Consider the following 17,575-nt stretch of genomic DNA (forward strand, 5'->3'; position numbering starts at 1 on the left):
TGGACTTCGACCCAAGTGTGAGAACAATCATCCTGCTGTCCTCAGAGAACACCTGCTACAGGTATGTATCCTTCGCTATCCCAGTTTATCCTCAAGTGTTAGAAGTTACAAGAACAAATATTCTAGAATTAAGCTCTTTGAAAGTTTGATTTGCAGTATATGTCCTTTAAATAATACATCCCTTGAGTGAATCAAATTGAAAATCGGTTTGATTCAGGTTAGTAGAAAGTAGACTTCATCATATATAAGCATATAATAACATTATATAATTTGTTATTACAGCAAAAACCTTAGTCTATACTTATTCTGTGTGTTGTACATTTATAGGAATGTAAAGCAGACCCGTGCTGTGGTCCAGAATGTATGCTGAAGAAAGATGCACAATGCGGTTCTGGAATATGTTGCAAAGACTGTAAGGTGAGACAGCTAGGATTCATTGTTTATTTATGTATTTTCTTTTTATTAAATTTAAACTGGGTATAACAATATTTCTCCGAGGACAAGCAGGCTGCTTGTTCTCACTGATGGGTGACGTCCACGGCAGCCCCTCCAATCGGAATCTTCACTAGCAAAAGCCTTTGCTAGCCCTCGCGCGCCGATGCGCACCGCGCATGCGCGGCCGTCTTCCCGCCCGAAACCGGCTCGTGCCGGCCAGTCTTCTTTTGTCCGCGCTCGGTACGGTCGTGTTTCGCCGTTCGTGCCCCGGAAAGTTGACCTCGCGCGTCGTTTTTGACTCGTTTCTTCAGAGAAAGTTTGAGAAGTGTTTCGGGAAGACCCCTTTTGGTTTTTCCCTTCCCGTATTTCGAGCTTTTCGCCCCGGTAAGTTTTCTTTCGTCGTCGGGGTAGGCCTTAGTTAGGCCTCGGTCGAAATTTTCTTCTCCCTATTTTTGTGGTGCCAATTTTCGCCATTTCGAGTTTTGATCTCGCCGGCGTGATTTTTCCGCCCATGACATCGAAGCCTTCCAGCGGCTTCAAGAAGCGCACCCAGTGCGCCCGGGTAATCTCGCTCACTGACAGGCACGCGTCGTGTCTTCAGTGTCTGGGGGCTGGGCACCGCCCTCAGGCCTGTAGTCTGTGTTCCCTTTTACAAAAGCGGACTCAGGTAGCGAGGTTAGCCCAGTGGAACGTTTTGTTCTCGGGCTCTTCGTCGGCATCGGCACCAGGGGTATTGAGTGCATCGACGTCTTCAGCGTCCAGACCTTCATCCTCGGCCGCCAGTGCATCGAGTGTATCGAGGCATCGACCCTATGCATCGGCGCTGAGACATCGGACGACTGTATCGACGTCGGTGGTACCGGGACCTCGTCTGCTGATGTCGTCGGACGGTGGTGCTTCGTCTGGAGTGCAGGTGAGGGCTATCCATTCCCCTGCTGGTGGCGGTGAGCCTTCGGGTGGGTCTCCCCCTACCCTGAGGGCTCCTGCGGTACAGCCCCCCCGAGACCGACCCTCTTCGGTCTCGGCCCCGAGGAAGAGACGGTTGGATTCTACGTCCTCCTCGTCGGTGCCGGGAAGCGCCGGTGACGTGCTTCGTTCCAAAAAATCGAAGAAGCATCGACACCGGTCCCCTTCCCGTGTCGGCACCGAGAGCTCTGGGTCGCCGAGGGAGTCGGCACCCAGCAGGCATCGGCACCGAGAGGACCGCTCCACTCTGGACAGCCCGGAACAGCCTCCACGCCTGGAACAAACTCTGACATCGACGCCTGCATCGACCTCCATGCCTTTTTCTGCAGCCGCTCTGAACGAGAGCCTCCGGGCCGTTCTACCGGAGATCCTGGGAGAGCTGTTGCGCCCTACCCCTCCGGTACCGGGGGTGCTTGCGCCACCGGTACCGTCGAGCGTGGCGCCGGCAGGTCCATCGCCCGGGGTGAGGTCTCTGGCGTCGGTGCCGCGTGCGGTACCGACTGCGGTCGCCTCCCAGGAAGGCTCCCCGACTACGTCGGCGGAGGGAGCTTCGCCGGTGCGGGCGAGGGAGTCTACCTCTCGACGCTCCCACCATGGCCGTGGTTCCACGGAGTCGAGCCGGGCACGGTTGCAGACACAGGTTCGTGAACTTGTGTCTGACACCGAGGGTGAGGCCTCGTGGGAAGAAGAGGGAGACATCAGATATTTCTCTGACGAGGAGTCTGAGGGTCTTCCCTCTGATCCCACTCCCTCTCCTGAAAGACAGCTTTCTCCTCCCGAGAGTCTGTCTTTCGCTTCCTTTGTCCGGGAGATGTCTACGGCCATCCCCTTCCCGGTGGTTGTGGAGGACGAGCCCAGGGCCGAAATGTTTGAGCTCTTGGACTATCCTTCTCCACCTAAGGAAGCGTCCACAGTACCCATGCATCATGTCCTAAAAAAGACATTGCTGGCGAACTGGACCAAGCCATTAACTAACCCCCAAATTCCCAAGAAGATTGAGTTCCAGTACCGGATCCATGGGGACCCAGAGCTGATGCGCACTCAGTTGCCTCACGACTCTGGAGTTGTGGATTTGGCCCTAAAGAAGGCCAAGAGTTCTAGGGAGCATGCTTCGGCGCCCCCGGGCAAGGACTCTAGAACCTTGGACTCCTTTGGGAGGAAGGCCTACCATTCTTCTATGCTCGTGGCCAAAATTCAGTCCTACCAGCTCTACACGAGCATCCATATGCGGAACAATGTGCAGCAGTTGGCGGGCTTGGTGGATGCGCTCCCCCCGGAGCAAGCCAAGCCTTTTCAGGAGGTGGTCAGGCAGCTGAAAGCGTGCAGAAAATTCCTGGCCAGAGGGGTGTATGACACCTTTGATGTTGCGTCCAGGGCCGCTGCTCAAGGTGTGGTGATGCGCAGACTCTCATGGCTGCGTGCCTCCGACCTGGAGAATAGAATCCAGCAGCGGATTGCGGACTCGCCTTGCCGTGCAGATAATATTTTTGGAGAGAAAGTCGAACAGGTGGTAGAGCAGCTCCACCAGCGGGACACCGCATTCGACAAGTTCTCCCGCCGGCAGCCTTCAGCCTCTACCTCTACAGGTAGAAGATTTTTTGGGGGAAGGAAGACTGTTCCCTACTCTTCTGGTAAGCGTAGGTACAATCCTCCTTCTCGACAGCCTGCGGCCCAGGCTAAGCCCCAGCGCGCTCGCTCTCGTCAGCAGCGTGCGCCTCAGCAAGGCCCCTTAGCTCCCCAGCAAAAGCAAGGGACGAGCTTTTGACTGGCTCCAGCAGAGCATAGCCGACATCCAAGTGTCAGTGCCGGGCGACCTGCCAGTCGGAGGGAGGTTGAAAGCTTTTCACCAAAGGTAGGCCTCTCATAACCTCCGACCAGTGGGTTCTTCAAATAGTCCGGCAAGGATACACCCTCAATTTGGCCTCAAAACCTCCAAATTGTCCACCGGGAGCTCAGTCTTACAGCTTCCAGCACAAGCAGGTACTTGCAGAGGAACTCTCCGCCCTTCTCAGCACCAATGCGGTCGAGCCCGTGCCATCCGGGCAGGAAGGGCTGGGATTCTATTCCAGGTACTTCCTTGTGGAAAAGAAAACAGGGGGGATGCGTCCCATCCTAGACCTAAGGGCCCTGAACAAATATCTGGTCAAAGAAAAGTTCAGGATGCTTTCCCTGGGCATCCTTCTTCCCATGATTCAGGAAAACGATTGGCTATGCTCTCTGGACTTGAAGGATGCCTACACACACATCCCGATACTGCCAGCTCACAGACAGTATCTGCGATTTCAGCTGGGCACACGTCACTTCCAGTACTGTGTGCTACCCTTTGGGCTCGCCTCTGCGCCCAGGGTGTTCACAAAGTGCTTGGCTGTAGTCGCAGCGGCACTTCGCAGGCTGGGGGTGCACGTGCTCCCATATCTCGACGATTGGCTGGTGAAGAACACATCCGAGGCAGGAGCCCTGCGGTCCATGCAGATGACTATTCGCCTCCTGGAGCTACTGGGGTTTGTGATAAATTATCCAAAGTCCCATCTTCTCCCAGTGCAGAAACTCGAATTCATAGGAGCGCTGCTGGATTCCCGGACGGCTCGCGCCTATCTCCCAGAGACGAGAGCCAACAACTTGTTGTCCCTCGTCTCGCGGGTGCGAGCGTCCCAGCAGATCACAGCTCGGCAGATGTTGAGATTGCTAGGCCACATGGCCTCCACAGTTCCTGTGACTCCCATGGCCCGCCTTCACATGAGATCTGCCCAATGGACCCTAGCTTCCCAGTGGTTTCAGGCTGCTGGGGATCTAGAAGACGTGATCCACCTGTCCACGAGTTTTCTCAAATCCCTGTATTGGTGGACGATTTGGTCCAATTTGACTCTGGGACGTCCTTTCCAAATTCCTCAGCCACAAAAAGTGCTGACCACGGATGCGTCTCTCCTGGGATGGGGAGCTCATGTCGATGGGCTTCACACCCAAGGAAGCTGGTCCCTCCAGGAACGCGATCTGCAGATCAATCTTCTGGAGTTACGAGCGATCTGGAACGCTCTGAAGGCTTTCAGAGATCGGCTGTCCCACCAAATTATTCAAATTCAGACAGACAACCAGGTTGCCATGTACTACGTCAACAAGCAGGGGGGCACCGGATCTCGCCCCCTGTGTCAGGAAGCCGTCAGCATGTGGCTCTGGGCTCGCCGTCACGGCATGGTGCTCCAAGCCACATATCTGGCAGGCGTAAGCAACAGTCTGGCCGACAGGTTGAGCAGGATTATGCAACCTCACGAGTGGTCGCTCAATTCCCGTGTAGTGCGACAGATCTTCCAGGTGTGGGGCACCCCCTTGGTAGATCTCTTCGCATCTCGAGCCAACCACAAAGTCCCTCAGTTCTGTTCCAGGCTTCAGGCCCACGGCAGACTGGCATCGGATGCCTTCCTCCTGGATTGGGGGAGGGCCTGCTGTATGCTTATCCTCCCATACCTCTGGTGGGGAAGACTTTGTTGAAACTCAAGCAAGACCGAGGCACCATGATTCTGATTGCTCCTTTTTGGCCGCGTCAGATCTGGTTCCCTCTTCTTCTGGAGTTGTCCTCCGAAGAACCGTGGAGATTGGAGTGTTTTCTGACCCTCATCACGCAGGACGAAGGGGCGCTTCTGCATCCCAACCTCCGGTCCCTGGCTCTCACGGCCTGGATGTTGAGAGCGTAGACTTTGCCTCTTTGGGTCTGTCAGAGGGTGTCTCCCGCATCTTGCTTGCTTCCAGGAAAGATTCCACTAAGAGGAGTTACTTCTTTCTATGGAGGAGGTTTGCCGTCTGGTGTGACAGCAAGGCCCTAGATCCTCGCTCTTGTCCTACACAGACCCTGCTTGAATACCTTCTGCACTTGTCTGAGTCTGGTCTCAAGACCAACTCTGTAAGGGTTCACCTTAGTGCAATCAGTGCATACCATTACCGTGTGGAAGGTAAGCCGATCTCAGGACAGCCTTTAGTTGTTCACTTCATGAGAGGTTTGCTTTTGTCAAAGCCCCCTGTCAAGCCTCCTACAGTGTCATGGGATCTCAATGTCGTTCTCACCCAGCTGATGAAAGCTCTTTTTGAGCCACTGAATTCCTGCCATCTGAAGTACTTGACCTGGAAGGTCATTTTCTTGCTGGCAGTTACTTCAGCTCGTAGAGTCAGTGAGCTTCAGGCCCTGGTAGCCCAGGCCCCTTACACAAAATTTCATCATAACAGAGTAGTCCTCCGCACTCACCCTAAGTTCTTGCCAAAGGTTGTGTCAGAGTTCCATCTGAACCAGTCAATTGTCTTGCCAACATTCTTTCCCCGTCCTCATTCCTGCCCTGCTGAACGTCAGCTGCACACATTGGACTGCAAGAGAGCATTGGCCTTCTATCTGGAGCGGACACAGCCCAATAGACAGTCCGCCCAATTGTTTGTTTCTTTTGATCCCAACAGGAGGGGAGTGGCTGTAGGAAAACGCACCATATCCAATTGGCTAGCAGATTGCATTTCCTTCACTTACGCCCAGGCTGGGCTGGCTCTTGAGGGTCATGTCACGGCTCATAATGTTAGAGCCATGGCAGCGTCGGTAGCCCACTTGAAGTCAGCCACTATTGAAGAGATTTGCAAAGCTGCGACGTGGTCATCTGTCCACACATTCACATCTCATTACTGCCTGCAGCAGGATACCCGACGCGACAGTCGGTTCGGACAGTCAGTGCTTCAGAATCTGTTCGGGGTTTAGAATCCAACTCCACCCCCCTAGGCCCATGTTTGTTCTGTTCCAGGCTGCACTCTCAGTTAGTTGGTAATTTTTTTAGGTCAATCTCAGTTATGTCCTCGCCGTTGCGAGGCCCAATTGACCATGGTTGTTGTTTTGAGTGAGCCTGGGGGCTAGGGATACCCCATCAGTGAGAACAAGCAGCCTGCTTGTCCTCGGAGAAAGCGAATGCTACATACCTGTAGAAGGTATTCTCCGAGGACAGCAGGCTGATTGTTCTCACAAACCCGCCCGCCTCCCCTTTGGAGTTGTGTCTTCCCTAGTCTTTGTCTTGCTACATATGAGACTGGCCGGCACGAGCCGGTTTCGGGCGGGAAGACGGCCGCGCATGCGCGGTGCGCATGAGGGCTAGCAAAGGCTTTTGCTAGTGAAGATTCCGATTGGAGGGGCTGCCGTGGACGTCACCCATCAGTGAGAACAATCAGCCTGCTGTCCTCGGAGAATACCTTCTACAGGTATGTAGCATTCGCTAAATGTCATATAGAAGATATTACACTATACATAAAAGCAAATCATGTATCTCATATTTTTGTGGAAATCACAATATTAGACATCATTATACTCCAGAATTATTTTAATTAATACACACTCTCATTCATACTTCTACATATCTGCCTATATGTGATTAGCATTGTGGTAAATTGCCACCTGCCTTGTTTGTGATGTCAGTATCTGATCAAGAAGTAGGGTAATCTGCACAGAGTGATATGTATGGCTCTGGCCACCTTGTTGGACAGACTGGATGGAAACTGCGAGTCTTTTATGTGTTTAGTTTTTAGTGCTTGAACTGTGCTATAATATGCTGGTTACTGCTTTTAGTTTTTTTGTTTATTAGGGTTTGCTTTAGATTGGGGTGGGGGGGGAATCATTCAATTCAATCTATTTCAATACAATCAATACAATATCTCTGATTGTAAATGTAAATATAGACCTTCATAATTAGAGAATAGATAGTTAATAGATTGTTCTGCATTAATAAACATAACATAGAGGTAATAATGAGTAAAATACCTGTTAATACGATGTCGTCTACTTTGATATCCTCGAGGCACACTTTGTATCAGAATTATTAAACCTTCTTACTCTTGTTTGCAGACATATAGGGGCTCATAATCAAAAGACAAAAACATGCAAAAAATGGCATAAGGGGCAGATGGACGTCTTTCTCGAACAAAAAACCCCATTTAAGTCCAGTATTCGCAGAAAGAAAAATGTATGGAGAGTGGAGAGTTGCTGAGTGGTGTGTTACCCTTGTTTGTTAGCCCAGTCTGAACCTTTGGACCCTCACATTCCTGCCTTGGCTCTTCTGTGTCTCACCTCCTCAAGTTCTTGCCACATCTGCAAGTCCCCCAGCCACACCCATCCCTTGCTCTGTATCTCATCCCCTATCCTACCAAACCTTCACTGTCCCCAAACCCCCACACCTCCCATTCAAACTCCCTACCTGCTTGTCTTCTGTCTTACATTGTTCCTCTATTTTTCCACTCCCAGTTTGTCACTGTGCCTTGTGTTGTTCCAGTTTGTTTGAGGACTGTATGCTGGTGCTGGGAGAGTGAGTGCTGGGTACTGGTGCTGGGTCTCACTGGGTGCAGTAGGTGGAGGAGTGAACAGTGGTGTTACTGGGCTTAGTGGGCTGCACCTGTGGTGGTGGAACACCTGCACATCAAGTATGGATGTGCTGAATGCTATTGTGGCTGACACTTTGCTGTATGTGGATGAGAGTTTGGAGGCAAGGCCCAGAAGGAGATACCCCTAGTACTGAGTATTTAGACCCAGGACCTGTTTCCTGGACTTCACTGACCAGCAATGCCTTACTAGGTGCCACTTTATTAGGGCTGCCATACAGAACCTCTGTCAGCAGCTACAACCCCTCCTCTAGGCCAGGACAGGCAGGAATAATCCAGTGGTAGTCCATCTTAAGGTCACTGCCTCCCTTGCCTTTCTTGCCACTGGCACTTTTCAGTCAATGCTAGCAGTCAATGCAGGTCTCACCCAGCCTGCTATCCCCAACTCATCTGGACTACTGCAATGCAACCCTCTCTGGTCTCCCAGCCTCTCAGTTACGGTGGCTCCAAACACTCCAGAACACTGCTGCACTTTTCCTGTGTAAGGCCCGTGAAACAGTCAGCTTCACCCTTAGTCATTCAACTCCACTGGCTCCTAGTCAAATTCTGTATCTGGTTTAATATTCCTTTATCTCTTATTTGTCCTGTTTGTCTGTCCTAATTAGATAGTAAGCTCTGTTGAGCAGGGGCTGTCTCTTCATGTTCAAGTGTACAGCGCTGAGTGCGTTTAGTAGCACTATAGAAATGATAAGTAGTAGTAGTACTATCTAACACCTGGTGTTTCCTTCTTCCAATGGTTTTCATTGTTTTCCTTGTAAACCGCTTTGACCTTTATATTAGAAATAGCAGTATATCAAACATGTTAATAAACATAAACTGTCTTGGTGTGATGAAGAACATAACATGGTGTCATCAAGAAGGTTTTACGTACATAGGGAAATGGGACAATACATGGAAAAACAAGACTATATTGTAATGATGGGCTGTATCTCACTGTGGTAGGAAAAAGAACCCTTGGTGAGAAATTCAGACAATATGTTTCTAGGCATTTAAACTAGAAGATGGTGGTGGCATATGGAGGCAGGTCACTTCCAGTAGTCACCCCCAGCTAAAGACAAGATGTGACAGTAGTAAAGATAGCAGTGAAAACAACAATCTTAGCAAATCACTTCTTACCAACACAGCAGGAAGTGAGACTAAACAAAAAACTAAACAAAAGATGAGACTGCCACTGAAATATAGCTAGAAAGCAATGACCACGAATGCTTGCAATCTAAGCAACAAAGTTCATGATCTGCAAGCCCTGATGTTAGAGGCAGTCTTAGACATTGTTGCTATCATGGAGACATGGTTCAATGATCCCTATGAATGGGATGCAAACATATTGGGCTAGAAACTATTTAGGAAGAATACAAATGGTCGAAAAAGTAGAACAGTAGATTTGTATGTGAGAAACAATATCACAGTGACTGAAATGCAAGGGACCTGGGGAAAGGAATAAGCATATGGATTATCTGAAAAAAGAAGATGGAACCTCTGTCCATTTGGGTGTTGTCTACAGACCTCGGACACAATCGGAGGAATTAGATAAAGAACTGGTTACAAATATCCAAAAGTTGGGAAAGAAATGGGAGATGCTGTTGCTGGAAGATTTCAACCTGCCGGATGCATATTGGAAAGTACCATCTGTGGAATCGGAAAGAAGTAGAGAGATCATGGATGCCCTTGAAAGTGCTCTGCTCAGACAAATGGTAACAGAACCCATGAGGGAAGCAGCGATGCTGGATCTGGTGCTCACAAATGTGGAAAGTATGTGATCATCAAATGGTTTGGTTTATTATAACGGGAGGGCAGCCACTCAAATCTCAAAATCTTAGATTTCAAACATGCTGACTTCAGTAAAATTGGGGAGTACCTGAAGAAAGAGCTAATGGGCTGAGAGGACATACAAGTGGAAAGGCAGCGGTCCAGGCTGAAAGGAGCTATAAATAAGGCCACTAGCCTTTATGTGAGGAGAGTAAATAAAAGTAAGAGAAAAAGAAAACCAATATGGTTCTCCAAGCAAGTGGTTGAGAAAATAAGGGCAAAAAAGGTGGCATTAATGAAATACAGAAAAACTTAAGAAGAGGAGCATAGAGAGGAATACTGGATGAAACTGAAAGAAGCCAAGAGAGATATACGTCTGGTGAAAGCACCAGTGAAAGAACAAATGTCTAGAAATGTAAGGAGAGGGGACTAGAATTTTTTCAGAAATATTAGTGGAAGGTAGAAGACTAAAAATGGAATTGTGTGACTGAAATATGCTGTGAACCGCTATGTGAAGAATGATGAGGAAAAAGCGAACATGCTAAACAAATACTTCTGTTCTGTGTTCATGGAAGAAAATCCTGGAGAAGAACTATGATCGGTTGGCAAAGGTACATAATGAGAATGGAGTGGATATAGCACTGTTCATAGAAGAAAGTGTTTATGAACAACTTCTAACTTTGAAGGTGGACAAAGCCATGAGACCAGAAGGGATCCATCCAGGATATTGCGGGAGCTCAGAAAGGTTCTGGCAGGTCCTCTTAAACATTTGTTTAATAAATCCTTGGAGATGGGAGAGGTTCTGTGAGATTTGAGAAGATTGGACGTGGTCCCTCTTCACAAAAGTGGTGACAGAGAAGATGCTGCAAACTATAGGCCGGTAAGCTTCACTTTGGTTATTGGAAGAGTAATGGGAGCGATGCTGAAGAAAAGATAGTGAATTTCTCGGAATCCAATAGGTGTGGTGACAGAGAAGAAGCTGGAAACTACAGGCCAGTAAACATCACTTCAGTTACTGGAAAAGTAATGGAAGTGATAGTGAATTTCCTGGAAATACAGTAGGTTACAAGATCGAGACAACATGGTTTTAATTCTTTGCCAAAGGTAAATCATGCCAAACAAATCTGATTGAATTCTTTGACTGGGTGACCAGAGAATTGGATCGAGGACATGCGATATATAATCTACATAGATTTCAGCAAAGCCTTTGACACGGTTCCTTATAGAGGCTCTGAATAAAATAGGCTGAAGTTAGGACCCAAGTGATGAACTGGATTTGGAAACTGGTGACAGACAGATGACAGAGGATGGTGGTTAATGGAATTTAGGAAGGAAAGGTGAGTAGTGGAGTGCCTCAAGGGTCGGTGCTGGGATGATTCTGTTCAATATATTGTGAGTGACATTGCCAAAGGGTTAGAAGGGTCAGTGTCTTTTTTGTGGATGATACAAGATTTGTAGCAGCGTGGACACCCCAAAAGGAGTGGAAAACATGAAAAGGATCTGAAGAATGGTCTAAAGTTGGCAATTAAAATTCTTTGCAAAGAAGTGTAGAGTGATGCACTTAGGAAGTAGAAATCCAAGGGAAGTGTATGTGCTAGGAGGTGAGAGGCTGATATGCACAGACAGGGAAAGAGACCTTGGGGAGATAGGGATCTGAAGGCAGCAAAACAATGTGACAAGGTGGTGGCCTGTGTTAAATTGTGCACTAATCGCACACTAAAATTTTTATTTTATCATGGAGAGGACGTGTCTGGGAGTGTGCCAATGAGAGTGGGACTTAGCACATGAGCCCCTTACTGCCTACAAATTGGTGGCGGTAAGTGCTCATAGGCTTTTTTTCCCTTAGGCTGTATAGAGAGAGAGAGGTTTAACCAGCAGAAGAAATCGGGTGTTGATGCCCCTGTATAAGTCATTTTTGAGGCCCCCACTTGGAGTGTTCAGTTTTGGAAAGCCGTATCTTGCTAAAGATGTAAGAAGGCTGAAACAGTCCAGAGGAAGGTGACAAAAATGATATGGGGCTTGCGCCAAAAGACATAAGAGAAGAGACTGGAAGGCTCTGAATATGTATACCGTAGACACGAGGAGGGATAGGTGAGATATGATACAGATGTTTAAATACTTAAAAGTATTAATATAGAAACAAATATTTTCCAGAGAAGGGAAATGGTTTAAAACTAGAGGACATGAATTGAGGTTGGGGCGGTAGACTTAAGAGTAATGTCAGAAAATTGTTTTTCACGGCGAGAGTGGTTGATGCCTAGAATGCCCTCCCAAAGGAGGTGGTGGAGAAAAAAATGATGACGGAATTCAAAAATGGCATGAGATGAACACAGAGGACCTCTAATAAGAAAATGAATGTTATAAAAAACTAAACTTAAAGGGCTGCATATGTGTTTGCATATCAAGTGATGCTTAGATGGAAACTCTGACTCTAAAAACTAAGGCCGGTTCAGGGCTGGCTTGTAAGGTCTGGGTCCCACATATAGCAATCAGTTTTAGGATGGGCTGGATAGGATTTTGACAAAAACTCCAGTAATTTGGAATGCGAGGACAAAGCTGGGCAGATTTTTAAGGTCTATGTCTACAAATGACAAGACAGATTCGGATAGACTGGAGTACAGTTGTCTGATTCACTCAAACGTTTTTCTATTCGATTCAGTTTGATTTGCTCATATGAATTGGTTTTTGGATTCGATTCAGTTGAGCTTAACTGAAATATAGGGGCCCATAGCCTCAAAACATGCTCATATTATAACAGACAGAGTAACACAACTGGTAGAAACAATTGAACTTTTTAAGCATTCAAAGGTAATCCATAGAAATAGAATAAAATAAAACCTAGAATGGAAATAAGATGATACCTTTTTTATTGGACTAACAATACATTTTTTTGATTAGCTTTCGAAGGTAGCCCTCTTCATCAGATCAGAAATAAACATTAAAGAAGCATTTGTGATGACAGGTTAAACTGCACCAGCCTCTACTTCTCTAAATGTCTACACTATCTCCACAAAATTATTGTTCAGTATTAAAATTAAGTTTAAAACATACCCCACCACCAAGGGTCCTTATGAATAAATAGGACACAATATCAAATTCAATATATGTTTCATAAAATAGTGATCTAAAGCTAACATAGAGGGGCATAATCAACGGGGGCGGCCATCTCTGGGGCCGGCTCCGTGAAGGGGCGGAGCCAACCGTATTATTGAAAAAGATGGCCAGTCATTTTTTGTTTTGATAATACGGTTGGGCCGGCCAAATCTCAACATTTAGGTCGAACTAAATGTTGAGATCACCGGACTTAGTGATGGCCAGCCTCGGATTTCACCCATATTGGAAACCGAAGCCGGCCATACTCAAATCCGGCCAAATCCAAGGCATTGGTCATGGGAGGGGCCAGTATTGTAGTGCACTGGTCCCCCTCACATGCCAGGACACCAACTGGGCACCCTAGGGGGCACTGCAGTGGACCTGCACAAATTGCTCCAGGAACATAGCTCCCTTCCTTTGGGTGCTAAGCCCCCCCCCCCAAACCCACTCCCCACACCTGTACAACACTACCATAGCCCTTATGGGTGAAGGGGGGCACCTACTGTGGGTACAGTGGGTTTTGGGGGGTTTTGGATGGGCTCACATTTACCACCACAAGTGTAACAGTAGGGGAGGGATGGGCCTGGGACCGCCTGCCTGAAGTGCACTGCAATACCCACTAAACTGCTCTAGGGACCTGCACACTGTGCTGTCATGGAGCTGAGTATGACATTTGAGGCTGGTATAGAGGCTGGCAAAAAAAAAAAAAAAGAAATATATATATATATATATTTTTTTTTTTTTTTTTTTTTTTTGTGGGTGGGAGGGGGTTGGTGACCACTGGGGGAGTAAGAGGAGGTCATCCCCATTCCCTCCGGTGGCCCATCTGGTCATTTGGGACACCTTTTTGAGACTTGGTCCTAAAAATAAATGGACCAAGTAAACCGGCCAAATGCTCGTCAGGGCCGGCCATCTTTTTTCCATTATGGCCTGAAGCGGCCATATGTTAACCACGCCCCCGTCCCGCCTTCGCTACACCTCCAACACACCCCTGTGAACTTTCACGGCTCCACGACGGAAAGCAGTTGAAGCCAGCCAAAATCGGCTTTCGATTATGCTGATTTGGACAGTATTGGGAGAACGGCGGCCATTCTCCGATTTGTGTTGGAAGATGGCCGCCTTCTCGTTCGAAAATAAGCAGGTATGAACTAGACATAGAACATAGAACCATAGACAAAGAACCAAAGACACCAAGCAATCCAGCTCAGTTCCTGAGCCTGTGGGACAAAGGGCCAGAAATTCACCAATCTTAGGGCAGATAGGAAATTTATAAGTATTCCTTCCATGAAACTGCTTCCTTCACCCATAAAGCAGAAAAGAGCTGCATGACATTATTTTCTTTAAAAAATCATTCAAACAGAACAACAACAAAAAAAATAGCATGTAAGGACTGTATAAAGGAATTAAAACAAAGTTTTAAAGCAAATGCCCTTACTATGTAATACCTGGTAGCAATAATGAAACAATATTCACATAGCAGGCAGCCTCAGCCAACATATTAATTTTCCACTGAACATAATTAATTTTGTATGAACTTGGCGGCTAATAGTGTGCTGGACTGGACAACGTTGGCACATTTAGACTGACTCTGTGCAGAACGTCTGCATGAAGGAAGCCCTTCCCTCATTATTCAATAGCTCTCTGTGAAATAATAGTAATAAAATAAGGCAAGAGCATTTTTTATAATACACCACTGCATTCCACAAATCAAAAGGAGCAAGTTTCCCACATGCCATCTTTTTCTTTTGATGTAGACACAGGAAAAAAGATGCTAAAGGTTCCCATGTTTCAACCTAACTGATGTTTGTTTTTTTTAATTGTACTTATAATAAGTCTGATTGTAAGCACCTGATCTTTATAACATCGATGTTTGTTTTGGTGGCCCTTTAGTAGGTGAAAATATCTCTGCATGAATACAGGGAAGTCCCTATAACCAGCCCCTCCAAAGGACACAATGATTTAAAATTTAAAATTAAATTACTACACTTACCGATGAAACCGATCCTTCCTCTGTGTACATCCGTAAGCTGCACAAGCTGGCGTGTTTGAAAATATAAGTGAGATGAATTAAAACTGCTACCAACAATAAAGAACGACAACATGGATAGAGCAGATCATAGGTTCCTGCTTTGTTTTGGGTGTAAGGGGATGGTGGCTGCGTGGAGGAGAAGGAAATGAGAGTAACCTAATTGGGACTCTCCATTGGCGCAAGTTCTCAAATCTCCTTGTATTAGTGGCTTAACGCAGCTGCTGTTCCCCCCCCCCCCCCCCTTGATTTCAGTTCCTGGATGTGGACTGCATCCGAGAGTGTTAGGTGTGTGTCCGCTAATTATTCATCATTCAGGTGAATCACCCATATTGAATTGAATTCTATTCTTCTATTCTTCCACCATGATGAATAATTATAATCTGTTCACAGTCACAGCCAAATCAGACTAATTTCTTCATTTTTCAAGATTACTTTTCAGCCCGACTTAAATTTGTGTTTCGCTATAAAGGCGTCCTCAGGAGCTGTTAACCTATATATACAATATCCAAAATACTATATAATAATTTGCAACCTGAAACATTCTACGTCTGGATGCCTGGGTTCGTAACATCCATTCCCAATCATTGCCCAACCTCACTCAAAACGTAATGATGTCAGAGGGCGGAACAATGAGGGGGAAGGGGAACGCTGGAGGCAAGATGATGTCAAGAGGAGAGAGTCACGGGACATCGAGGGGAGGCAGGGAAGGGGAGGGCAGGGCAGGGCATAGGAGAATTGATGGACATGGATGGGATGTGAGGACAGTCATAGGCACCCATATAGAGGCTTGAGGAGGCTAAGCCTCCCCCAGCCCAACTGTGACTTTCCCCCTGGCTGCTGCCCCCCCCCCCCCCCCCCACCAAATGCAGGGCTGCCTGGCACAGCAGCGCTGCAGCCAGGAAGCTCTCGGGATGGTCCCTACACTCCTTCCCGCCCTCAGCTCCCCAATCGACAGCCCTCCTCTCCATTTCCTCCCCCCCCCCCCCCCCGCGCGTGTTTAACCCTTTTACTTTGAGGCGCAGCAACAGCAGTGAAGAGGACAACACAGCGGGCTCGCCTCCAGCTTCTACCTTCCCTTACAAAGTGTCCCGCCTTCTGCGATGATGCATTTCCTGTTTCCACGAGGGCGGGACACTGTGTGAGTGAAGGGAGAAGCTGTGTTGTCCTCTTCACTGCCGTCGCGCCTGAAACTAAAGGGTTAAACGCGTGGGGGGGGAGGGGACCAGAGAGGAGGGCTGTCAGGGAGCTGAGGGAGGGCAGGGAGAATCGCTGGACAGGGATGGGAGGGCAGGGGGAGAGAAGAGATGGCTGGAATTGGAGAGGAGGGCAGGGGGAGAAGAGATCGCTGGACAGGAGAGGAGGGGAGGGCAGGGGGAGAGAAGAGATCGCTGGACAGGACAGGAGGGGAGGGCAGGGGAGAGAGAGAGAATTGCTGAACATGGATGGATGGAGGGGGCAGGGGAGAGAGAGCAAATTTGCTGGATATGGATGGATGAAGGAGAGGGCAGGGGAGAATGAGAGTTGCTGGATGGATGGATGATTGGGGGCAGGGGAGAGAGGAAATTTGCTGGATATGGGTGGATGGAGGAGAGGGCAGGGGAGAATGGAGAGTTCCTGGACATGATGGAGGGGAGGGCAAGGGAGAGAGGCCAATTGCCTGAACATGGATGGATGAATGGAGGGGGGCAGGGGAGAGAGGAAATTGCTGGATATGGGTGGATGGAGGAGAGGGCAGGGGATAATGGAGTAGTTGCTGGACATGGATGGATGGAGGGATGGAAGTCAGGAAGGAGATGCACCTGGATGGAGGGAAGGGAAGAAGGAGAAATGCTGACATGAATTGAGGGCAGGGAACGAGAGGATAAATGCCTGGACATGGATGGAGTATGCATACTCTTATCTTTTAAAAATACTATAAATAAAATCACAAAAAAGAAAGATTAAAACAAAGAAAACATAGATAAAACAATCCGTATCTCATACCCCTGGAGCATAATTACTCATTATACACCCTTCCAATTATTAACTATCATGACAGAACCTTTCTCCCTTAAAACATAATCGCCATTACATGATAACCTTGCTAGAGCCCGTTCATTTGTGTGAGAAACGGGCCTGTTTTACTAGTTATTCATTTTACACAACTGAATACACCCCTACATAAGTTAAACCCCAAATATTTGTAAAATAAAACTCACCATGAAATAAAAGAAATAATCACTTACAGCAGGACATAGCTGCACAATCTCCAAGTACCCTGCCTCCTCTGATACACTTCCTGTTTCTTGTAGGTGGGACGCATTACAGGGAAGGCCTTAAAGCAGCCTGGTTTATTTCTGCAGTGTGGCTACAGGCCAGCAATCAGAGTATGTTAGCACTCACTGGGGGGAGGAGGAATGAAGGGAGAGAGAGAAATTACCAGCAGACCTGGACAACTGGAATGGAGTAAGGTGATGGGGGAAGAGGGGAGGAGTTGCTTGGGTTGGACTTCAGGCTGGCCTCTTATGGGGCGTTTATGCAGGCAACTCTCTTTTGCCGCCATCATTGGGGTGGGGGGGCTGAGAGAGGAATGGAGGGGCCTTTTTGACAAATTTTATATCCTGCTCTAGATACTGATTGTTTACATTTCCTGCCTAGACGTTGATGCACTCATGGACATCTGTTCCCATAGCATAGCCCCAGCTGCTCTTTCTTTAGCCTTGATCTTTCATCATCCAAGGAACATGGAATGTTCATAGCACCTTGTTATAAACTGGTGCTCTGAATGTTTATGCAATATGGATGGGGATATGATGCAATATCCAGGCCTATGTTGGGAATAGGGCTCTACAGTAAGTGGCGTGGAGGGGCATTTTTGATAGAACATCTAGTCAGAATTGGATGTTTATAAAAAGATCCACATTCTGAACAGGAAAGAAA

At 47.7% G+C, this 17,575-nt stretch overlaps 1 protein-coding gene across 1 annotated transcript in view; it reads left to right on the plus strand.

Moving 5' to 3' along the window:
- Nucleotides 1–17,575, plus strand: part of LOC115469709 (disintegrin and metalloproteinase domain-containing protein 9-like) — a 188,198-nt gene that overhangs the window by 58,515 nt on the left and 112,108 nt on the right. The window contains exon 3 of the mRNA XM_030202495.1: nucleotides 328–417. Within this exon, the coding sequence (XP_030058355.1) occupies nucleotides 328–417 (90 nt within the window). The remainder of the gene's footprint in view (nucleotides 1–327; nucleotides 418–17,575) is intronic.

The sequence above is a fragment of the Microcaecilia unicolor genome, chromosome 4, assembly GCF_901765095.1.
Source record: "Microcaecilia unicolor chromosome 4, aMicUni1.1, whole genome shotgun sequence".
NCBI lineage: Eukaryota > Metazoa > Chordata > Amphibia > Gymnophiona > Siphonopidae > Microcaecilia > Microcaecilia unicolor.